Source organism: Bufo gargarizans, chromosome 7, assembly GCF_014858855.1.
Source record: "Bufo gargarizans isolate SCDJY-AF-19 chromosome 7, ASM1485885v1, whole genome shotgun sequence".
NCBI classification, from domain to species: domain Eukaryota; kingdom Metazoa; phylum Chordata; class Amphibia; order Anura; family Bufonidae; genus Bufo; species Bufo gargarizans.
The window spans coordinates 47242227-47267841 of record NC_058086.1 but is presented as its reverse complement, the minus strand read 5'-3'; the positions used below and the strand labels follow the sequence as shown (position 1 = coordinate 47267841).

The 25615-nt window shown below is 45.1% G+C and overlaps 1 protein-coding gene across 1 annotated transcript in view; it reads left to right on the top strand.

The window, feature by feature from the left end:
• HOOK1 (hook microtubule tethering protein 1) overlaps window positions 1-25333 on the top strand; it is a 33792-nt gene extending 8459 nt beyond the window's left edge. Inside the window, exons 2-22 of the mRNA XM_044301831.1 lie at window positions 2488-2573; window positions 4277-4349; window positions 4978-5028; window positions 5534-5666; window positions 5757-5824; window positions 8282-8344; window positions 10225-10308; window positions 13589-13746; window positions 16098-16238; window positions 16474-16675; window positions 17584-17694; window positions 17856-17943; window positions 18047-18107; window positions 20576-20716; window positions 21169-21262; window positions 21349-21383; window positions 21467-21552; window positions 21753-21853; window positions 22431-22532; window positions 22632-22700; window positions 24680-25333. Coding sequence (XP_044157766.1) covers window positions 2488-2573; window positions 4277-4349; window positions 4978-5028; window positions 5534-5666; window positions 5757-5824; window positions 8282-8344; window positions 10225-10308; window positions 13589-13746; window positions 16098-16238; window positions 16474-16675; window positions 17584-17694; window positions 17856-17943; window positions 18047-18107; window positions 20576-20716; window positions 21169-21262; window positions 21349-21383; window positions 21467-21552; window positions 21753-21853; window positions 22431-22532; window positions 22632-22700; window positions 24680-24826 — 2094 coding nt within the window. The 3' untranslated portion in view covers window positions 24827-25333. The remainder of the gene's footprint in view (window positions 1-2487; window positions 2574-4276; window positions 4350-4977; window positions 5029-5533; window positions 5667-5756; window positions 5825-8281; window positions 8345-10224; window positions 10309-13588; window positions 13747-16097; window positions 16239-16473; window positions 16676-17583; window positions 17695-17855; window positions 17944-18046; window positions 18108-20575; window positions 20717-21168; window positions 21263-21348; window positions 21384-21466; window positions 21553-21752; window positions 21854-22430; window positions 22533-22631; window positions 22701-24679) is intronic.
• Window positions 25334-25615: the final 282 nt, after the last annotated feature.

Genomic DNA, 25615 nt, shown 5'->3' with positions numbered 1-25615 from the left:
AAGACGGATCCGCCATTTATGGACTTTAACTTTTTTTTCCTATTTTTGGGGTTTAACATGCAAAAGCCGGATCCGTTTTGACTGAACACACGCCGCCGGATCCGGCGTTAATGCAAGTCTATGGGAAAAAAGCCTGATCAGGCGTTCAGTCAAAGTGTTCAGGATTTTTGGCCAGAGGTAATAATACAGCATGCTACGTTTTTCTGAACAGCCTGATCAGTCAAAAAGACTGAACAGAAGACATCCTGAGGGACGGACTCTCCATTCAGAATGCATTAGGATAAAACTGATCAGTTCTTTCCGGATTTGAGCCCCTAGGATGGAACTCAGCGCCGGAAAATAAAAACGCTAGTGTGAAAGTACCCTAAGAGATGTTGTTTGTAAACATTAATTTTTTTATCACGCGCGTGCAAAACGCAATAAATCGCATTGCACCTGCGTGATAAATAACTGCACAACTAAACGCGATCGCGAACAAAACTGAACTTGCTTGCGAAATCGTGCATTTTTTACGGATCGCATCTGGACCTAAACCTTCTTTGTTGTGGCGCGGTGTTTGGAGCTTCATCGGCCATGTGCGTCACTGAGGATTCCCCTAGTGTGGTTCACTCCACGTACGCGGCTTCTCTGTATTTGGAGCTCTCTTGTCTGACGCTTCCCGAAAATACCAGTAGAACCAGTCCGGACCACTCTTGGGTGTGTTTACGATCTGCTGAACCTGCAGCATGAAGAAGATGTAACCACAAAATATCCGGATTCCTCAGTGCAAATGGTTTTCATCATTTGAATATTTTCTCTCTTCATCTGATTGGCGGATTTACACCTGGACTATTCACTCCTGGAACATGTGACCAGATGACATCACAGTGACATACAGGACCCGGCAAGACAATGGACAGTTCATAATAGGAATTGACAGCTCTGCTACAATGTCATCCTAAATCTATTGATATATATTAACCGTTACTAGACTTCTGAAGCGTACATGCAACTCTGATCATCCAGTATGTGTAGAAGTAATTTATTCTATACTAATTCTGAATTATATCCTGTGTTATACTCCAGAGCTGCACTCACTATTCTGCTGGTGCAGTCACTATGTACATACATTACTTATCCTGTACTGATCCTGAGTTACATCCTGTATTATACTCCAGAGCTGCACTCACTATTCTGCTGGTGCAGTCACTGTGTACATACATTACTTATCCTGTACTGATCCTGAATTACATCCTGTATTATACTCCAGAGCTGCACTCACTATTCTGCTGGTGCAGTCACTGTGTACATACATTACTTATCCTGTGTGGAGTCACTGTGTACATACATTACTTATCCTGTACTGACCCTGAGTTACATCCTGTATTATACTCCAGAGCTGCACTCACTATTCTGCTGGTGGAGTCACTGTGAACATACATTACTTATCCTGTACTGATCCTGAATTACATCCTGTATTATACTCCAGAGCTGCACTCATTATTCTGCTAGTGGAGTTACTGTGTACACACATTACATTATTTATCCTGTATTATACTCCAGAGCTGCACTCGCTATGCTTCATATTTTATTTCATTTTCGGGGTGAATACAGAAGAATACTCAGCTTGTCTTAAAATCTGAGAGCTCTGGGAATCCTGCTTTGTGCATGGAAGATAGCAGCAGAGATCCACAGGTGTGAACACGATGCATCTTTAATATAAATCTGGTCACTTGATTGCAGATCGTCTGTAGCAGTTTGAAGTTATGTGATTGCAGCTCTGGATGTGACTGGAGTGTACGACATGATGCAACTTTAGAAAAGATTAGAAAAATTTATTATTTGCAGAGTTGCTCAACCTCCTGTCTAGATGTAGACTTTGAAGTGTTGTAAGAAGTAGTGGTTTGACGGCCTTTCGGCCCACGGTACAATATGGCGGGCTGCATCATAGTGAAACGTTCGCTGCGGCGTTACCATTGCTGACGCTCAGGTGTATCCTACACGACCGTAGAGGCTATGTGACTGCAGGTCCCATGTGGATGATGGGAGTAGTTGTCACATGTGTTCACTGGCTGCTTACAAGCTGTTGAGCGACCGGTGAGGGGAACACAGACGATCCGTGTAGTAGTAGAGACAATATTGAGAGAGCTGCGGCCTTCAAGGTGACCGCGTCCGGAAGACAAGGAACATTTCCTCTTAGATCCCTGATAATCCAACCTAACAGCTTTATAATATCTGCTGAGGTCACCGACACCGGGCCAGAGGGAAGAGCAAGAAGTAATGTGTACTGTAATACTCAAATCACATGTGATAGATATTAGATAGATAGATAGATATAGACTGATAATGAGATAGATAGACATACAAACAGTCAGATAGATAGATAATGATAGATAGGAGATAGATAGATAGATAGATAGATAGGAGATAGATGGATAGGAGATAGATAAGATGGATACATAGAAGATAGATAATAACTCAGTTGATCTTTTTATCTTTCTTTCCCAGTTGCAGACATTTAACACCAGCGCTCCGTGCAAAACCATCGAGGACCTCACCAGCGGCGTCCCAATGGCGCAGGTACTTCACCAAATGTAAGTGTCCTTTAATGAGGAAATGGAGGCCCCGTTATATGAGTGTAATGAGGTTGTTATTATTTCTTCTCCGTTTAGGGTATTTCTTCTTACCATTAGTAAATGGATGGGATATAAGGTTCCCTGATGACAGAGTGTCCCAGTGCAGGGATTAGCTGTAACCTGTGGGTCACCCGTGAATCAAGTGATGGGTTCCCCTGCAGCGCCTCCACAGGAGAAATGAAGTATTACATGGTGCCCATTCACATGCATTGTCCTGTGTCTTGGACGTGCTGGGTCTTCTGCAGTGAGAGATGCTTTCTGTAGCCGCTCTCCTCTCTGGATGCTACATGAGGATCGCTAGCAGATGTCACCCCCCCCACTTATTAATTTAGGATTCCCATTTAAATGTGGATTTCCTAACCTTACACCTGCATCATCGACGGAGCTCATTCTGCTCTCTGACAACTTGTAGCATAAAACTAGAAATAAAGTCGCCCTCCAGACGTTTCCCACATGCCCGTACCTGCTAAATGACGTAATCCGTCTCAGGCTGGCACAGGTGCCTGGACGTGGCATCGCCCGTTCAGTAAATACCAGATAATATAATAATATGGGCTTAAAGCGACCACAGGACACGCTCCCCACCAGAACCATCACTGGGTCAGGACCTTACAAGGCGCCTCCTGTGTCACCTTAGTCCTAAGCCTGCTATATAGCTCATCCCTAGGTCGTGTCAGCCCCCCCCCTTCCCCCCCACTAGTAGTCTGTATTCTGCTCATGGGTCAGTCAGGTCCTTGTCACAAAGATATGTCCTGAATCTCCAAGGTGAGAGTTATCCCAAAGTGGGAACTATCTGAACTACTTCCCATACTTGCTAAACATCTTCCATCTGGTCTTAAGGGGGTTGCCCAGTTTGGAGGACTCACAGTCATAGACCCTCTTTGTGAGTTAATAGCGGGGTGTCCTCTACTCAGGATCCTCGCCTCTCGCTCAGGAGGACCTGTCCTGTCCTGTATTACACAGAGAACCCATTGATGTGAGTGGACACTGTGCAATACTTCATTTCCCCTGTGGTGACGCTGCAGGTGATTAAACTCTTAATAGCAGGTTTCCCCATAGATCACAGCTGATGGCGAGGCCTGCCAGAAGAAAGGGATTTTTTAATTTGGTTATTGTCCAAAGTGGAGCGCCCCTTTAAGGTAGATATGAAGGGCACCCTAAATGGATTTCCCCTCTAAAAATGTGTGGGATGTAGATAGGAGGTGCCCCCACTGACTGTAGTTTAATGTCGCTCACAACCTACAATTTCCCGTACTCATGTTCTACTTACTTCTCACTGGGGTCGAGCAAGCTGAGATATGAGGTGCTGTTTGCAGGGTCCACAAGCTTCAGAGCTGCCTTGGTTGCCCTTGTACTGCCTGTCATTGGTATGATTCAGGTTTTTTTCTAGTCAGGGATAAGAAACCAGCAAACAGCCCCTCATATCTTAGCTTCCTACAGTCAGACATCAGAGGAGGGTATGTAGAGGATGAGTCAGACATCCAGGTTTAACTCATACGGGGCCTTTGAATCTTTTACTTGTGAGAGCTGTGCTGTGATTGGCTGGAGTAGAATGTCAATATGTGACTTTAAAGCGCTAAAGGCGGGGAGCTACAGTATGTATATAAAGATGAAGAAATGATGAGAGTTATAGTAACTGATTTGTTCTTTACTTTTCATAGAGATGGCGCCTACTTTCATGAATCCTGGTTATCTCGTATTAAAGAAGATGTTGGAGAAAACCGGAGAATAAAGGTATTTATCATTATTAGACGAGAAGATCCGAAATATTTCATTTTATTTTTATTCTTTGTTTTATCTGATATAAATCTGAGTTACATCCTGTATTATACTCCAGAGCTGCACTCACTATTCTGCTGGTGCAGTCACTGTGTACATACATTACTTATCCTGTATTATACTCCAGAGCTGCACTCACTATTCTGCTGGTGCAGTCACTGTGTACATACATTACTTATCCTGTACTGATCCTGAGTCACATCCTGTATTATACTCCAGAGCTGCACTCACTATTTTGCTGGTGCAGTCACTGTGTACGTACATTACTTATCCTGTACTGATCCCGAGTTACATCCTGTATTATAATCCAGAGCTGCACTCACTATTCTACTGGTGGAGTCACTGTGTACATACATTACTGATCCTGAGTTACATCCTGTATTATACTCCAGAGCTGCACTCACTATTCTGCTGGTGCAGTCACTGTGTACACACATTACTTATCCTGTACTGATCCTGAGTTACATTCTGTATTATACTCCAGAGCTGCACTCACTATTCTGCTGGTGAAGTCACTGTATATCATTGAGCTTGCAAGAAATCATCTGTGTATTTGGTTTAATTATGCATTTTGTGTATGCAGATCAGTAACCTAAAGAAGATTTTACAAGGAATTGTGGATTATTACCGCGAGGTAAGAGAAAAAACAGAATGCTCAACACTTTGTTTATGTAAGATCTGCTTTCATGGATCTGAGTTACATCTGTATTATACTCCAGAGCTGCACTCACTATTCTGCTGGTGGAGTCACTGTGTACATACATTACTTATCCTGTACTGATCCAGAGTTACATCGTTTATTATACTCCAGAGCTGCACTCATTATTGTGTTGTTTTCAGAGCTGAAATCTCCTAGCAGTCCCTTCTTGTTCAGTGCTTGCTTAGATCTTGCTCTGAGAATTTGTATTTGGGTGCGTGTCATCTTTATTCCAGGCATTGCACAGTAGCTTTATATGAGAAAAACTAAGTGACCCTCTTCATTATAGGAGCTAAGCTTTAATGGGAATATCTGATGACAAGCTTGCTGACTATTTCAAATAAGAGCCAGCAGAATTGTGAAGGCTGCTCTGGAGTATGCAAAATATTTTTTTAGTATCTTCTGTAGAATTAAATCATAACATTTTTCTACACATTTTCAGGTATTCAGTCAGCAGATTTCAGAGTATCTGCTCCCTGACTGCAGACAAATTGCAGAAACTTCAGACCCAACAGAGATGGGGCGTTTACTGCAGCTGATATTGGGGTGTGCTATAAACTGTGACAAGAAACACGGTACAGAGTCAGCATCTCCGGGACAATGCAGTGTGTCTCTGTATTGATAAGACGTAGCATCATTTCATTGTATTGTGTCATCCATTTCAGAACACATCCAGACCATAATGACCCTTGAAGAATCTGTCCAGCACATGGTCATGACTGCCATCCAGGAGGTAAGGGGGCGGGCGTCAGGTATTGCGGATACAATGTATTCTGTGGCCTGAAATGGTTGGAAGAATGACAACCATTGTTTGGTGCTGGAACTGTGCAGTTGTCAGTTCCCTTTCCACTCGGCAGCAGAGTAAGCGCCTATTCACGCAGCAGATTTTGACGCTGTCAAAATCCGCCATGTATACCGCGACGGTTCCTGCTGTGGTTGTTTACCTCAGATGTCACAGACCCGTCTTGTGGCTTAGCTTCATTGAATGGGGCTGAACCGCGAGCAGACAGCCACTGCGGCTTCCGGTGGCGGCTGTCTGCACACCACACCAGGAGAACACATGTCCCTCGCTTGGCGCGGTCCCAGCTTTTAAGCTCCTGGCCGTGAACTGCAGTGCTGCCAACAATGGGAGGCAGACACCACGAGGCCGCCACCGGAATTTTGACACAATGTCTCAGCGCCAAAGTTCTGGGGGCAACATATGCTTTGTGAGTGGCATGGAAATGCCACGGATTTTCTATGCAGACGTGCATGGAAAATCTGCACTGATTACAATACCAACCGCGTGGATGCAGAATTTGCTGTAAATTTGCAGCATTTTTTTTTCTTCTGCTTATTACAATTTATTTACTTTTGTTTATTTTTTATTTATTTATTTTCCCTATTCACACAAAGCTACATTCAGCATTCTACTGGTCCCCCGTTACCAGGGAGCAATTTTAGGAGTTCAAATTTTTGCATTTGGGTCACATGTCTGACAGTGGGTGCAGCTAAGCTGCTGACCAAGTGCAACTAGCAGAATTCTGAAAGATGCTCTGGGGGTGATTAGACACAATGACACAAAATTTGTAAATCAAAGTTTTTCCGGTATCCCTCAAGCTTTTATGTGCATTTTTAGGAGTTCAAATGACATTTATGCATTTGGGTCACATGTCTGACAGTGGGTGCAGCTAAGCTGCTGACCAAGTGCAACTAGCAGAATTTTGAAAGATGCTCTGGGGGTGATTAGAGACAATGACACAAAATTTGTAAATCAAAGATTTTCCGATATCCCTCAAACTTTTATGGGACTGACAACCTCTGCTTTAAAGGACACTAGCCCGGTGATCAGCTCTTAGCATGGAGGACGCTCCAGACAACCATATGACCCCAGCGTAGCTCCCTCTACAGGGAAAAATGTAGTATTACATGCTAACCATTCAAATCAATGACCAACCTTGGTAAGGCTAGGGCTACACTGTGACAAGACAATAAGTCGTGCAACAAAAAGGGTACAACTACATTGCGACATGTGTCGTGCGACGTTCATGTTGCGCAACATTTTTTATAATGATAGTCAATGGTGTCAAACTGCGACGCGACAGTCGCTCAGAAATCCAACTTGGATGGATTTTGTGCGACTATCGTGTTGCAGTCGCAGTGCGACACCGTTGACTATCTGTATAAAAAATGTCACATTACTTTTCTGCATCAAGAAATTATGCGACGCGTGTTTCCGTGTAGCCCTAGCCTAAAAAGTGAACAGACCAGATACTGATTATGGCAATAAGTTATTGCATAAGTGACTTTGATGTTTTCTTCTCACCGTATGTCGCCGGGCGTTTCTCAGACAGATTTACATATATAATGAGGCATAGTACATTCTAAGCAGCAGTAAAACATTCAGCGCATTCCAGGTAACACCCAGGATATGTATAGAAGGCGCAAGTTTGGAGGAATTAACCCTTTCTGTGTATAACATAGCTGCGACAGTCCCCCAGGACCCCCATCCCTATACACCCTGGTGCTATTGCACTTGGCAACCTTCTCTGTATTGATAGCTTTCTTTTAGGGCTTATGCACACAAATATATTTTCTATCCGTATCCGTTCCTTTTTGCAGCCCGTATATGGAACCATTCACTTCAGTGGGTCCGCAAAAAAAAAAAAAGTGTTTCTGTATGTCCGAATGGCCGTTCTGCAAAACAATAGAACATGTCCTATTCTTGTCCGTTTTGCAGACAAGGATAGGCATTGTTACAATGGATCCGCAAAGAATACGGATACAATATTGGATGTTCCCCCTGAACTTCATCCGTATTTTTCGCGGACCGCAAAATACATACAGTCGTGTGCATGAGCCCTTATGCAGACATAAAAATCATCAGTTGTTTTAAATAAGATGTGCTGCAGACTGCATAGGGATGAATTATCTCACAAATGATCATTCATCTGAATTCACGGACGATGATTGCACAAAGAAAACAAGCGCTGATCAACTTGGAAAATCATCGCTCGTTTGATCATCTATCCATGTAAATGGGCCCTTGTTCTGGTATGGAGGAGCCGGAGCCATAAATCCCTCTCCTAGCTCCTCCTGGCAGTCAGTCCCAGTTATAGAACCCCCCTCACAGATCAGGGACATGCACAATCTAATCGATATCTGTACAGTATGGGACCTGGATGACATTTCTCTGCGTATTGTGTTTCAGCTGATGAGTAAAGACGCCGTGGACTCTTCAGCGATGGAATCACCCGGAGATGTGGAGCAGCAGGTAAGTGTTCTTCCAGTCCACCACTACTTTTGTATGATCGGGGATGATCCCACATGATATTAGTCTCATCTTCAGCTGCAGTGATTAAGGCTGGGTTCACACTTGAGCGTTGCGCAAACGCGCATTTTTATGCGCATTTTTGTAATAGTAAACGCGCGTTTGACGCGCGTTTGTGTGATTCACTACAGTGTCCTATGGCCACAAACGCCCCAAAAGTCGCTCATGTACTTTTTGGAGCGTCGGGCGTTTTACAGCGCGATCGTACGCGCTGTAAAACGCCCAAGTGTGAACCATTCCCATAGGGAATCATTGGTTTCTCCTTGTTGAGCGTTTTACAGCGCGTAGGAACGCGCTGTAAAACGCTCAGGTGTGAACCCAGCCTTATTGTCGGCCTAACTGTCCCTGCCACACCCCGTGCACTCCCATGAGTCACCCGGGTAGGGTTTGTGTCTGCCGCTGCCTCCTCTGTGGGTCCTCCTCAGGCAGAGTGTCACGTTTATGAGGATACATGGAGTCATTCTAAATTATATGGCTGCACGTCCAGTCCTTAAGTCCCAACCTCGCAGGCGGCGGCTCAGTCACCAGGAGGCCGACTCTGCATTTATTAGCCATCAGTAATATATCAAAGAGTGTAGGAATATTATACAAGCCCTTCTGTCAGGTATTGCCCCCTCGTATAATGGGCAAGTAAAGTATTACCCCCATATACTAAAATATACAGGTATTACCCCCATGTAATATAATATACAGGTATTACCCCCATGTAATATAATATAGATATTTCCCCCATGTAATATCATATACAGATATTACCCCCATGTGATATCATATACAGATATTACCCCCATGTGATATCATATACAGATATTACCCCCATGTAATATCATATACAGATATTACCCCCATGTGATATCATATACAGGTATTACCCCCATGTAATATAATATACAGGTATTAAACCCATGTAATATCATATACAGGTATTATACCCCCATGTAATATTATATACAGGTATTGTACTCCATGTAATATAATAATACTATATTATACCATAATGTAATATAATAAACAGGTATTACCCCCATGGAATATAATATACAGATATTACCCACATGGAATATAATATACAGATATTACCCCCATGTAATATCATATACAGGTATTACTCCCATGTAATATATTATACAGATATTACCCCCATGTAATATCATATACAGGTATTACCCCCATGTAAATATAATATACAGATATTACCCCCATGTAATATCATATACATGTATTACCCCCATGTAATATAATATACAGATATTACCCCCATGTAATATAATATACATGTATTACCCCCATGTAATATCATATACAGGTATTAGCAGCATGTAATATAATATAATATAATATACAGATATTACCCCCATGTAATATCATATAATATACAGATATTACCCCCATGTAATATCATATACAGGTATTACTCCCATGTAATATATTATACAGATATTACCCCCATGTAAATATAATATATAGATATTACCCCCATGTAATATCATATACAGGTATTACCCCCATGTAATATCATATACAGATATTACCCCCATGTGATCTCATATACAGGTATTACCCCCATGTAATATAATATACAGGTATTACCCCCATGTAATATCATATACAGGTATTGTACTCCATGTAGTATAATAAAAATATATTATACCCTAATGTAATAAACAGGTATTATACCCCCATGTAATATCATATACAGGTATTATACCCCCATGTAATATAATGTACCGGTATTATACCCTCATGCAATATAATATACAGATATTATCCCCATTTTAATCTAATCTACAGGTAATTTTATATATTTTATGATTTTGTTTCAGCTGAAGAGAGCTCTAGAATTACTCCAAGACGCAGAAGCTGAAAAGGAAGAACTGAGTCAAAGATGCCAAGAGCTGGACCTCCAGGTGAGTGTGTCCGAAACTGTGACCAGTGACTTTACTGTATCTGATACTGTGACTATAGGCTTATCGTATTAGACACCTATGACTAGGACTTACCTTCACAGCGTCATTCATTTAAATGGCGGCAGACAATTATAGCCCTAATCAGCAGCCGCCACCCGCCCAGTGTCAGTGAATAGAAACATTCTTATTAAGGCCTCTTGCACACGACTGAATGTATTTTGCGGTCCCCAAAAAACAGATCCGCAAAAAATACAGATGACGTCCGTGTGCATTCCGAATTTTGCGGAACGGAACAGCTGGCCCCTAATAGAACAGTCCTATCCTTGTCCATAATGCGGACAATAATAGGACATGTTCTATTTTTTTGCGGAAGGGAAATACAGACATATGGAAACGGAATGCACACGGAGTACCTTCAGTTTTGTTTTTTTTTGCGGACCCATTGAAATGAATAGTTCCGCATATTGTCCGCAAAAAAAAACGGAACGGACACAGAAAGAAAATACGTTTGTGTGCAAGAGCCCTTAACTGCCACAGCCTGGAACCCCCCCAATAGCTGAGAGAAGTATCCAGTCTAGATTATACTCCGTGAGCAAATCAGGCGCCCAAATCCCTCTCCCGACCTGCTAATTTGTTACAATGTATCAGTGCAAAGAAAATGTTTCATTCTGGAGTCCACACTATATACCTCATTGTCTATACTGGACATAACAGTAACAACCCCTCCGCTGTAAGACGTATTAAAGTTTGCGTACATTTTCAAAGGATTTTCCTAAGCGGATGACCCCTTTAGGCTACTTTCACACTTGCGCTTGATCGGATCCGTTCTGAACGGATCCGATCATATTAATGCAGACGGAGGCTCCGTTCAGTACGGATCCGTCTGCATTAATAACTTAGAAAAATTTCTAAGTCTGAAAGTAGCCTGAGCGGATCCGTTCAGACTTTCAATGTAAAGTCAATGGGGGACGGATCCGCTTGAAGATTGAGCCATATGGTGTCATCTTCAAGCGGATCCGTTCCCATTGACTTACATTGTAAGTCTGAACGGATCTGCTCGCCTCCGCACGGCCAGGCGGACAGCTGAACGCCGCCAGACTGATGCAGTCTGAGCGGATCCACTCCATTCAGACTGCATCAGGGCTGGACGGAGGCGTTCGGGTCCGCTCGTGAGCTCCTTCAAACGGAGCTCACGAGCGGACCGACGAACGCAAGTGTGAAAGTAGCCTTATAGTGACAGGTCCCTTTATAATGGAGCCTTGTATTTATATCGACTGGCAGTAGACGTCTCTTTTGTGCCTGTCATTGTGATACTATGTAAATAGAATTGATAGAATTGCCTGTACTATATATACATTGTATCATGCGGCCGGTTAATCAGTAGCGCTGTCATCAGACATTAACATGGTGTTGGCCCACACTTGCTGGCCCCGCTCCCACGCCTCACCGCAGATCAGTCGCATGTATTTGCTGCCCTTGAAGAGGCCCTATGTTCTGTCCTCTTCACCTGTTTTATAACATCACCCTTTATATAAGGGTGCCTGCAGTTATGCAACATGCCTTAACCTTCACCTGTAGCCGCCCACAGAGCCCAGGCCCCCGCTCAGCGGGCCTTATTACAACACGCTTCAGTACGGATCTCCAGCAGCTGCCATATTGGATCCAAGGCCGTAAGTGTGTTAACCCCGGAAGTGCCGTGTCCCAATCCGCTGGAGTTTAGTCACTGCAAGATCTCGTGGCTTGAACATGTCTTCTGTGTGGCATCCTATAAATATATGTTATAAGGGCATGGGTTGCTTTGGCATTGGGGGGCAGTTATATACCTACTCCTTTATGTTGCCTGGAGGAATATGACAAAGATCCTCTTAAGGGCTTGTTCACACAATCGTGTGAAGCCCGTGCCCATGCTGTGATCCGCAATGCACGGGCACCGACCGCGGCCCAGGCGCATGGGGATAGCAGACCCATTCACTTGAAAGGGTCCACAATCCGTCCGTTCCGCAAAAAGAAAGAGCATGTTCTACCTTTTTGCAGTGCGGAGGCACGGAACGGAACCCCAGGAAGCACTGAGTAATGCTCCATTCTGCATTTCCGGATTTGCATACCCATTGAAGTGAATGGGTCTGCATCTGTGATGCGGAATGCACACGGAGCGGTGCCCGTGTATTGCGGATCCGCAAATGCGAGCCGCAATACGGCAACGGGCAGCACACGTTCGTGTGAATGAGCCCTAAAGGGTATGTCCACTTTTGCAACCAGTCTTTTTTTTTTATCACTCCAATGTATCTAAAATGGAAATAAATGACGCAACTTTGCAAATGGTTAAAAATGTATCATTTTATGTCTACAGCTCCTGTTCAGAACTATTGGGTCTCCATGGTTACAGACTACATACAAACCTTCTGTAGTCTGATCACACAGTCCTGTATTACACCTTTCCTTCTGTCGCTTCATCTCCTTTTTGTAGACCAGCAGAGGTGTGATATAAACGCAGGCAATATGGCACATATAGAAAAATCCACTGCGAAATCGCGACAAATCCGCAACGGCAGATGCGTCATGGATTTCACCCTGTGTACTGCAAAGGAGAATTGCATTTCTGTAGAGGAGCAGTGTTCATGTCAGGCTTCTCTAAGCGGGCGGATCCCACCCACCCCTCTCCATATGCCTACCTACCCCCACTAGCGGACGGCGTTATCAGACTAAGCCATGACTCGGCAGCCCCCTGCGCGCGCTCTCGCCCCTTGGCTACTTCTTTGATGCTATTTTTATAACCACCTTGGAAGCTCTTGAGCAAATAGAGCAGGACGTGGAGCACGCTCGCTGTGTGATCGTGTCGCAATAGATAAAACTATCACAGGCATTTGAGGTCCTTGTATACTAATAGTGTCAGGGCACGTTAGGAGTTGTAGTTTCACAGCAGCTGGTGGGCCACAGGTTGGAGGCTACCGTTCATATGCAGAGCATGCAGTGCTGCTGTGCCCTCGCAATCATAGGACACAGCCGTACAACCGCTGCAACAGATTACGTTACTTTTGGTAGCTGCCATGTTTGTAGTTGGATGACACCCATCTCCTATGGAGAGAAAAAGTTTAAACTGTAGTAAATATGGAATCACACACCTGAAATACGCTCCGTGGTGCAAGTAACCAGTCTATGACGGTGCTTCGTGCAGATTAATACGAATGGCGCACAAACTGCATACATAATACATGGGGGGAGGTTTGGCGCACAAGCACCGCAACCATATCTTATTGTGCTTTTCACCTTTGTCCATAAGGTGGCCAGTCTACAAGAAGAAAGAAACAGCCTTCTAGCAGAATACGAGGTCCAGAACGAAAGGTTAAACCAATTAGACTCCTCCGAGGAGCCCACCACCACGGTGGCCAAGAAATACCTCCAAATACAGCTGGAGCAGCTGCAGGAAGAGAACTACAGGTAGCACCATCCAGAGACTAAAGCTACAACAGCTGATGTGGGGGGAGGGGTGCAGGGTGTTGGACCTGCGCTTGTCAGAACTGATTTAAATAGTATGGCTCCACCTGGTGTTCAGTTACTCACATAGTATGGCTCCACCTGGTGTTCAGTTACTCACATAGTATGGCTCCACCTGGTGTTCAGTTACTTACATAGTATGGCTCCACCTGGTGTTCAGTTACTCACATAGTATGGCTCCACTTGGTGTTCAGTTACTCACATAGCATGGCTCCACCTGGTGTTCAGTTACTCACATAGCATGGCTCCACCTGGTGTTCAGTTACTCACATAGTATGGCTCCACCTGGTGTTCAGTTACTCACATAGTATGGCTCCACCTGGTGTTCAGTTACTCACATAGTGTGGCTCCACCTGGTGTTCAGTTACTCACATAGTATGGCTCCACCTGGTGTTCAGTTACTCACATAGTATGGCACCACCTGGTGTTCAGTTACTCAGATAGCATGGCTCCTCCTGGTGTTCAGTTACTCACATAGTATGGCTCCACCTGGTGTTCAGTTACTCACATAGTATGGCTCCACCTGGTGTTCAGTTACTCACATAGTATGGCACCACCTGGTGTTCAGTTACTCAGATAGCATGGCTCCTCCTGGTGTTCAGTTACTTACATAGCATGGCTCCTCCTGGTGTTCAGTTACTTACATAGTATGGCTCCACCTGGTGTTCAGTTACTTACATAGTATGGCACCACCTGGTGTTCAGTTACTCACATAGTATGGCACCACCTGGTGTTCAGTTACTCACATAGTATGGCTCCTCCTGGTGTTCAGTTACTTACATAGTATGGCACCACCTGGTGTTCAGTTACTCACATAGTATGGCACCACCTGGTGTTCAGTTACTCACATAGTATGGCACCACCTGGTGTTCAGTTACTCACATAGTATGGCTCCTCCTGGTGTTCAGTTACTTACATAGTATGGATCCACCTGGTGTTCATTTACTTCAGGCATGTCCAAACTTCGACCCTCCAGCTGTTGCAAAACTACAACCCCCAGCATGCCATAATAGCTGTAAGCTATCCAGGCATGCTGGGAGTTGTAGTTTTGCAACAGCTGGAGGGCCGCAGTTTGGACATGCCTGATTTACTTACATAGAGTGGCTCCACCTGGTGTTCAGTTACTTACATAGTGTGGCGCCACCTGGTGTTCAGTTACTTACATAGTGTGGCTCCACCTGGTGTTCATTTACTTACATAGAATGGCTCCACCTGGTGTTCAGTTACTTACATAGAATGGCTCCACCTGGTGTTCATTTACTTACATAGAGTGGCTCCACCTGGTGTTCAGTTACTTACATAGTATGGCTCCACCTGGTGTTCAGTTACTTACATAGTGTGGCGCCACCTGGTGTTCAGTTACTTACATAGCATGGCTCCACCTGGTGTTCAGTTACTTACATAGTGTGGCGCCACCTGGTGTTCAGTTACTTACATAGTGTGGCGCCACCTGGTGTTCAGTTACTTACATAGTGTGGCGCCACCTGGTGTTCAGTTACTTACATAGCGTGGCGCCACCTGGTGTTCAGTTACTTACATAGTATGGCTCCACCTGGTGTTCAGTTACTTACATAGTATGGCTCCACCTTGTGTTCAGTTACTTACATAGTATGGCTCCACCTTGTGTTCAGTTACTTACATAGTATGGCTCCACCTTGTGTTTAGTTACTTACATAGTATGGCTCCACCTGGTGTTCAGTTACTTACATAGTATGGCTCCACCTGGTGTTCAGTTACTTACATAGTATGGCTCCACCTGGTGTTCAGTTACTTACATAGCATGGCTCCACCTGGTGTTCAGTTACTTACATAGTATGGCTCCACCTTGTGTTCAGTTACTTACATAGTATGGCTCCACCTTGTGTTCAGTTACTTACATAGTATGGCTCCACCTTGTGTTCAGTTACTTACATAGTATGGCTCCTCCTGGTGCTTAGTTACTTACATAGTATTGTGCCACCTGGTGTTCATTTACTTCTATAGTATGGCTCCCATCCTCCTAATAAGCTATATGCTGTGGACACACATGCTCAATCCCTCTCCCCACACTCTGCGTAGTGATCCTCTGTTCACTGCAGGTCTGCCAATAGAAATAGCTTCTTCCCTGCTTGTCAGAGAGGAGCAGACTCTCTGCAGTAGATGGCAGGATAGCCGAGAAGATTCCTTCTCCAGGGGCAGGTAAAAGAGGATTATATTTTCAGCTGCCAGAGGGAGAAGGAGACAGAGTGTGACCAGAGCCCAAGGTATTTGTCACAAATACTTACATCAATGTCCCCGTCTTGTTTTAATGACAGACTTGAAGCTGCAAAGGACGATTACCGGGTGCACTGCGAGGAGCTGGAGAGGCAACTGATCGAGACTCAGAACAGGAACGATGAGCTGGCCAGCCTGGCCGAGGAGTCCAGAGCCCTGAAGGATGAAATCGATGTTCTCAGGTAACCACAGTGCATATGAAAAGTATTCACACCCCTTGTGGAGCTGTTGAATCACAGCAGATTTCAGACCAGATGGAGTTTTTCACCCCACACCGCTCTGCCACACAGTGACTGAGAGCCGGTCAGGGGATAAAGTCAGTCAAAAAATGCAAAAAAAAAACACCACCACAACAACGAAGGGTCGGGGTAGATACTTCTGTAGGCACATTGTAGTAAAACGTATCCCTCCTGGCAGGACTAACGCTGATAAAGCTGCCAAGCTGGAATCCACGGTGGAATCCTACCGCAAGAAGCTGGAGGACCTGAACGACCTGCGGAGGCAAGTGAAATCCCTGGAAGACACAAACCTAATGTACATGCACAATACCGTCAGCCTGGAGGAGGAGCTAAAGAAAGCCAACGCCGCCCGCGCCCAGCTGGAGACGTATAAACGGCAGGTAAGATGGGGCACTAACTGGGGTTGTTCAGGGCTCATCGGGATAGGTCATCAATATCAGGTGGGGGTTCCAGGCCTCAGCACCTCCCTCTATCAGCTGGACAAGCTCAGCGCCATCTTTTCTAAGACTAAGGCCTCATGCACACAACCGTATGTATTTTGCGGTCCGCAAAAAAACTATCTGCAAAAAATGACGTCCGTGTGCATTCCGTATTTTGCGGAACGGAACAGCTGGCACCTAATAGAATAGTACTATCCTTGTCCGTAATAAGGATAATAATAGGACATGATCTATTTTTTTGCGGAATGGAAATACGGAAACAGAATGCATACGGAGTACCTTCCGTTTTTTTTTTTTGCAGACCCATTAAAATGAATGGTTCCACATACGGTCCGCAAAAAAAACAAAACAGAACAGACATGGAAAGAAAATATGTTCGTGTGCATAAGCCCTTTGGGTCCATTCAGACGTCTGTTGAATGGGTCCAGATCCGTTCCGCAATTATGCGGAACGGGTGCGGACCCATTCATTTTCAATCGTGTCGGGAAAGATGCGGACAGCACACAGTGTGCTGTCCGCATCCGCATTTCCGATCCGCGGCTCCGGAAAAAAATAGAGCATGTCCTATTAATAGGAATTATCTATTAAGTGCCAGCGATGTTCGGCGTCAGTGTTTTGCGGTCTGCTATTTGCGAACCGCAAAACATTACGGACGGCTGAATGGACCCTAAGACTAAAGAAGAGGCTGCGTTGTTCACCTGAGTGCAAGAGCCCCTTCCAACAGCTGATTGGCCGGGGTGCCAGACCCCACGGAGGATAGATCATCAATATTTGAGTTCTGGAAAACCCTTGTGAAGGAGGGGTCTCCCCAGGGTATCTCCGTCCATCTTCTTCTCTTATGTGTGCAGGTCCAGGACCTGCACAACAAGCTGTCCATGGAAACCAAGAGAGCGGACACCCTGGTCTACGACATGGGCCGAATCCGGGAGAAGCAGGAAGCACTTGTGAAGGAGAAGGAGGTATCAGTACCCGGACCACTGGGTTCCAATATCAATTTTCATGGTCGCAACACTTCCTCAGTCCATACATCATGCTGTACCATAGGGAGAGCTCATAAAATGTTGTTTGCAGGTAGGTTTTTTCCCTAAATACTTTAATTATTTCTTCCGTTGCTCTGTAGAGACTGGTCGTCCAGCGGGATGCTCTGAAGGAAACCAATGAGGAGCTGCGATGTTCCCTGGTGCAGCAGGATCATCTCAATCAGTCTGGTGAGTCGTGAAGAGCCTGTAGGGGGCGCCTCACAGTACTGGAGTGATAAGCATTTGATGACATTACTAATCCTTGCTCTTTATACCCTTTCATCTTCTGTAGGAGAATCTGGCTTCAAGAACAATGAGAATCTAGCAGCCGAGCTTCTGCCGGTCGAATATCGGTGAGTACGGCAGTTGGTGATTGGGTCGGTGGTCGTAGACTTCCTCGAGGCTCGGACTGGCCCACCGGGGAGGCGGGGGATTCCTCGGTAGGCCCCCAGTCTCCTGCACCTGGAGATAAGACAGAGGAGTAATTATTTCTCTTGTTTCTCAGGAGAGATAATTATTGTAACCACTAGGTGGTAGTATCGCACAGTGATGCAGCCGCCTACTGGTGTACATTGTACAGGAGGCCCCGCAGTATCTTCTAGACTTCACTGGCTGCTGGCAGTGAAGGAGGAGAGAAGGTGTCTGGCCATCCTCCTGCCCTCCCTGCTGTCAGGAAACTGTGGCTGCTGGAGAGGACTCCTCTGCTGTGCTGGGCTGATTTCTCAGGTGTTTGACAGTAGTGAGCTGTAGGAGACTGAAAGGGGGAAATAGGGGATTTGTTTATAGCAGACACAGATCTGTGTATGTGTGCTGCTCTCTGCAGAATTCAGAGTGGCATTAGGGGGACTCTGCCCTAGGTCAGACCCCCTCAATACCTCTGCTTTAGATGCACCCCCATTAGTGCCACAGCTTCAGATGCCCCCACTCTAAATACAACCCCAATATTGCTTCTTCTCCAGTTGCCCCCCTAATACCTCTGCTCCAGGATAACCACTATTACCCTGCCTCAGATGACCCTAATGCCTCCTCTGCTTTAGGTGCACCCCCATAAATGCTCCAGATGTCCCCACTCTAAATGCGCCGCTAATATTTCCTCTTCTCCAGTTGCCCCTGCTCCAGGATCCCCACTATTACCCTGCCTCCGGTGACCCTAATGCCTCTGTTTCAGTTATGACCCTCCGTTCGTGCCCTTTGCTCACATTGCTCCTCTAGCACCTTTGCTTGGGCTTTGTTAAAGATTATGACCTGCAAAGGGGGTTGGACTTATGCCCGAAAAATTCTGCGCAGTGCGTCACATTCTCCAGAATTGACAAGTATGGTTTACATGGCGGCAGTGATGATATTCCGTATTTACAGGCATCACTGCTGCCATGTAAAGAGATACTGGTGGAGGATTTAAAGGGGTTGTGCGGGTTTTCAAGTTATCCTCTCCACACCATAGGGCATAACTATAAGATTAGTGGTGTCCGATTCTGCGACCCCCACTGATCCCAGGAATGGGTCCTGTTCCCCCTTTTTGATGGTGTGACAGGCCACACATACGCCCTGCTGCTCCATGTATTCTCTTTGGGACCACTGGAAATAGCCAGCGCTGTACTCCGCCATCTCCAGCGACCCCATAGAGACGGGTGGAGAGGTATATGCTCCACTTGTCACTCAATCAAGAAGGGGGATCAGTGGGGGCTCCAGCGTTCAGACCCCCACGGATCACTTAGTTATCCCCGATCCAGTGGCTAGAGGATAACTAGAAGAGTGGACACCGGCCCTTTAAAAGGCGAGCATTTCTATTTTAGTTTGACACATATTTTGGGCCAGATTTTTTATTTTTATTTTATTTTTTTACACCCAAAGAAAACCTTTAAGGATAGGGAATGTGAAAAGGTCCAACAGCTATGACACGACAGGTGATAATCTGATTGGTGGGTACGTGGTCTTAAGACCCTTGTGTACATAGATTCGCGGTCTCAGGACCCCTTTGTTCATGATCAGTGGGTGTTCCAGCAGTCAGACCCCAGCAATCGGATATTTATCACCTATCATGTAGATAGACCATAGGTCATTATGGTAGGACAACCCTTTTAATTATAATGTAGATTATATACAAGGGGAACCGATACTGACGGTTTCCCCTTGAATTTCAGATCTAAGACAGACTGGTTGCTAGGGACTTGCTCCTGACAACCTCATTGGGAACACTGTGGTTGTTAGGCAATGTGGCCCTAGCAACCAGACTATCAGAAAGGACTGTGCACCGTGCTCTGCAGAGTGACTTCATTCTCCAGATGTGAAATGAATACAGTTTTGATAAAATAAATCTCTTTAAACGGATGGTAGTCCTTCTGGTTACATTTTGACGGTCTCCACCAAGAGGCACTTACCCCATACAAATGTAAACATTTTTAATAGATCTGTAGGCGGTGAACTCCCTCTAAAGGAATTTTACCATGCAGCTCTACGTTTGTAGTGGAGCTCCATATCATGAAAACAGAGCTCTTACTGCTAAACAGATACACTAAGGAAAGGTTGGAACTTCTGGTCATTCACTTTAAATTTTGCTGGTTCAGCGGTGATTAAATGCTGGTTATAACTTTCTGCTGTCATAAAAAAAAGTCCTGATGTGCAGCAGCAATACATCTATTTACAGCAGTGGGAAAGGGCTTCCAATTAGTGCATACTTTCAGATCTCTCAGTGTGCATTTACTATCCAGTGTCTCACCAGTGTAAAGTACTGCTACACTGGGACATACTGACCATATGCAGGCAGCCGTACACAGGGTTATATCACAGCAGGGTGTGTGTAACCGATCGTCTGCAATTGCAGGGAGATGTTCATTAGACTCCAGCACGAGAATAAGATGCTCCGAGTTCAGCAGGAAGGATCGGAGAATGAGCGCATCGCAGACCTCCAGGTTCAGATGGAGGAAAAACAAAGGAAGATGAGCGAGCTGGAGACAGAGAACCGGTAAGATGAAGACGCTTGGGTGGGGGTCAGCCTTACAAACACAGGGTATGGGACAGCATCATTCAGACAGCTGTTTTATGGTGGAGGATGCACGTTGTGCCTACATGCATCACATCTGCATCACAGCTACAGTTCATGATGATCTGCCATCATACCAGCAGTGCCAGGTGGACCCTACTGACTAAGTTTGCGCAGGTGCTGGATTATTTTAGACCATGGGACTGTCTGTGCCTAGACGTCAGGGCGGCGAGGTGATGGAGCAGTCCCCCCCCCCCTAGTGTAGGAGACTGCTGCGCTTTGTATGTTCTTTGCTGACATCTAGTGGGCAAACTGCAGAACTACATCTTCCTTTTAAATTTGTCTCTTCAGCTTTGCTGAAAGTTGTGAAAAAATTCTGATCCTGTCTCGTAGGATTGTGTATATCATCATGAATATTACCTTCTGTTTAACAGGCTAAACCTGGGTCGTGTGGAGGAGCTGCAGCTGCAGATTGTAGATCTGCAGAAGTCCTTGCAGAGTCAGGGCAGTGAAGCAGACAGTGCCGGAGTAAGTCAGAATATAGACACAGAAAAGTCATGTGTGCTGTGGTTGTATCTTGTTCACAGGTGAGAACTAATGGCTTTTTCTTGCAGTCCAACACGCTGAAAAAGAAAATCGAGGCACAAATGTAAGTATAAAGTTCTGCATCCACGTCCTTAAGCAGGCTGATAGGACCACGGGAGCAGATTGTGACCCATATTTCATCTGCAGGGAGAAGTTAAAGGAGGTTCATGATGCCATAGAGACCAAGAAAGAGCAACTGGAAGACTTGGAGCCCGACGCAGCAGATCAGAGCGGTAAGTAATCAGATGGTGCCCTCTAGTGGTGGGATATAAGACAATCTTTCACTGGACAGGTAGGTACAGGAACGTGTACTTATGCAAAGCTCTGCTGATTAATATCATCAGCTCTTCTGGTGCAGTATGAGTCTGTGCGCCATGACAAATAAAATGATCCCCCCTCCTCCTTGTAACAAATCATCCTCCCTCTCATACAGCTCAGCGGGTCGTGGAGCTGGAGGCAGCACTTCACAAGAAGGACGACGACATGAAAGCCATGGAAGACCGCTACAAGATTTACCTGGAAAAAGCCAGAAACGTGAGTGTGACGGTGGGGTCTGCGCTGTGCAGTCTCATACTGTCGGCTCAGACGACAAACCAAGCACAGATCCTGCCCAAAAAAAGTACCGTCCCTTTAATTGACCATACACTTCTAGAGTTATTGCAGAATTAGATTTGCAGCAGCGTTTACGTTCCTTTTTGGCGTTCAGTATACAGAACCATTCATTTAAATGGATCCGCAAAAAAAACGGAAGGTACTCCGTATGCCTTCTGTTTACGTATTTCCGTTCAGAAATAGAACATGTCCTATTATTGTCCGCATAACGGACAAGGATAGTACTGTTCTATCAGGGGCCAGCAGTTCCATTCCACAAAAAACGGAATGCACACGGACGTCATCCGTATTTTTTGCGGACCGCAGAATACTGAAAAAGCCATACGGTCGTGTGCAATAGGCCTTAGACAGTGCCATAGTTTTAAGGTTTTAGCCCCTCGGTGGTGCTGAGGATGCTGGATTATTGGACCTTTACTGCTTGTTAATGTAGAATCATGCACGTGTCTGGCGCCGTATAGACGGTAATATTACCGTATGTGACAATTTGTTTTCCTTTTAGGTAATAAAGACATTAGATCCTAAATTAAACCCGGCCTCAGCCGAAATTATGTCACTGCGGAAGCAAATGACGGAGAAGGAACGGCGGATCGAGCAGCTGGAGGTGAGTAGTGGGATCTGCAGCAGAACGTGGCGGGCTCCGCTTACCGCTGGGCGTAATGGCGGCACCGCATTACATGTTCTCTCCCTCCTCATCACACAGGCCGAGTGTCAGCAGGCAAAAGTGCGCGAGTACGAGGAGAAGCTCATAGTGACGGCGTGGTACAACAAGGTGAGGGGCGCTCAGCGGGGGGCGCTGCGGTGTCGCTGGAGGAGACCATTGAAATTAGTGAGGCAGAAGATGAACAATACAAGCGAATAGCTGCCATAGACATGCAAATAATAGCGCCACACAATGTACAGTCGTGGCCAAAAGTTTTGAGAATGACACAAATATTAGTTTTCACAAAGTTTGCTGCTAAACTGCTTTTCGATCTTTGTTTCAGTTGTTTCTGTGATGTAGTGAAATATAATTACACGCACTTCATACGTTCCAAAGGCTTTTATCGACAATTACATGACATTTATACAAAGAGTCAGTATTTGCAGTGTTGGCCCTTCTTTTTCAGGACCTCTGCAATCCGACTGGGCATGCTCTCAATCAACTTCTGGGCCAAGTCCTGACTGATACAACCCATTCTTTCATAATCACTTCTTGGAGTTTGTCAGAATTAGTGGGTTTTTGTTTGTCCACCGCCTCTTGAGGATTGACCACAAGTTCTCAATGGGATTAAGATCTGGGGAGTTTCCAGGCCATGGACCCAAAATGTCAACGTTTGGTCCCCGAGCCACTTAGTTATCACTTTTGCCTTATGGCACGGTGCTCCATCGTGCTGGAAAATGCATTGTTCTTCACCAAACTGTTGTTGGATTGTTGGAAGAAGTTGCTGTTGGAGGGTGTTTTGGTGCCATTCTTTATTCATGGCTGTGTTTTTGGGCAAAATTGTGAGTGAGCCCACTCCCTTGGATGAGAATCAACCCCACACATGAATGGTCTCAGGATGCTTTACTGTTGGCATGACACAGGACTGATGGTAGCGCTCACCTTTCCTTCTCCGGACAAGCCTTTTTCCTGATGCCCCAAACAATCGGAAAGAGGCTTCATCGGAGAATATGACTTTGCCCCAGTCCTCAGCAGTCCATTCACCATATTTTCTGCAGAAGATCAATCTGTCCCTGATGTTTTTTTGGGAGAAAAGTGGCTTCTTTGCTGCCCTTCTTGACACCAGGCCATCTTCCAAAAGTCTTGGCCTCACTGTGCGTGCAGATGCGCTCACACCTGCCTGCTGCCATTCCTGAGCAAGCTCTGCACTGGTGGCACTCCGACCCCGCAGCTGAATCCTCTTTAGGAGACGATCCTGGCGCTTGCTGGACTTTCTTGGACGCCCTGAAGCCTTCTTAACAAGAATTGAACCTCTTTCCTTGAAGTTCTTGATGATCCTATAAATTGTTGATTGAGGTGCCATCTTAGTAGCCACAATATCCTTGCCTGTGAAGCCATTTTTATGCAACGCAATGATGGCTGCACGCGTTTCTTTGCAGGTCACCATGGTTAACAATGGAAGAACAATGATTTCAAGCATCACCCTCAATTTAACAGGTCAAGTCTGCCATTTTACCCCAATCAGCCTGACATAATGATCTCCAGCCTTGTGCTAGTCAGCATTCTCACCTGAGTTAACAAGACGATTACTGAAATGATCTCAGCAGGTCCTTTAATGACAGCAATAAAATGCAGTGGAAAGGTTTTTTTGGGATTAAGTTAATTTTCATGGCAAAGAAGGACGATGCAATTCATCTGATCTCCTCTTAACATTCTGGAGTATATGCAAATTGCTATTAGAAAAACTTAAGCAGCAACTTTTCCAATATTTATGTAATTCTCAAAACTTTTGGCCACGACTGTACATATAATACTGCTATAGATGGAAAAATAATAATACTGCCACACAGTGCAAAGAAAGAGCGCTACTGCCCAGGTATTATACAGCGAGAAGTATACAGTATAACAGCGCCAAACAAAGCTCAAATAACCGTACTAATAATCATATAATAGCGTCACATTGTAAGTGCAATACACTCCACAAGTAACAGTGGATGGATAGATATGATATAGATAGATCCTCTCATAACTATCTACTATCTCATGTGTCTATCATCTATCTCATATCTCCACTATGTAGACATTTACAGATAACTTTATCTTTGCAGAGCATCGAGCACCAGAAGTTGGCGATGGAGTCTCGTTTAGCAGGGCGGAAGGATTCCTCTGGGAGATCTTTCCTGTCGCAACAGCGCCACGTGACCAACTCGAGGAGGAACGTCTCGGTGGCTGTACATTCTGCCTCCCCTAATTAAAGTGCAGACGAGAACACAAACACTGAAGTGCACTTACGTATTTAAATGACAGGCAGCAGTGGTAGTGTAATGAAAGAGAAGTCGATGCAGGTCATCAGCTTGGTGGACGGTTTGTTCTGTAGCGTACTGACTAGATCAGCGTTTTTTCCGCGTTTCTTTCTGTTATACGGATAATTTCTTCTATTTATGTCTTCTGTCCGTGATTTGTATATAAGAAGAACGGATGAAAATGGTTCTACTTCTTTTCTGACCTCCACGAGCTCACGACCGGAACGGCTTCACTGGGTATCAGGTACTTGGTGCCTCAGACCTCGGAATGCCGTTTTGCTATGTTCCTGAACATCACGTGATCCCACAGCATCCCCGTCACCTCTGTGCTTAGGGAGCAGTCACACATTTGCGAGGGATTTCAAAAAAAAAAATATTTCAAAGAAGAAACAGAGGTGTTGCCAATAGCAACCAAATAAAAATCATCACTCATTTTTCAGAGCTGTAACCTGACATCGCTGCGGGTGACATCGCTGGTTATATTTTGTGCATCTCCAGTATTAACCTTAATCTGGTGCCGGTGTTTTATTGTCATTTTTTTACATTTTCATTATCAAAGGAAAAACCCATCTCTGATCACAAGATACAGTATATATAATCTACATGTGTGGAGTCACTGCACACTGATCCTCAGCTTCATCCAGCAGAATAGTGAGTGCAGCTCTGGAGTATAATACAGGATGTAACTCAGGATCAGTACAGGATAAGTAATGTAATGTATGTACACAGTGACTCCACCAG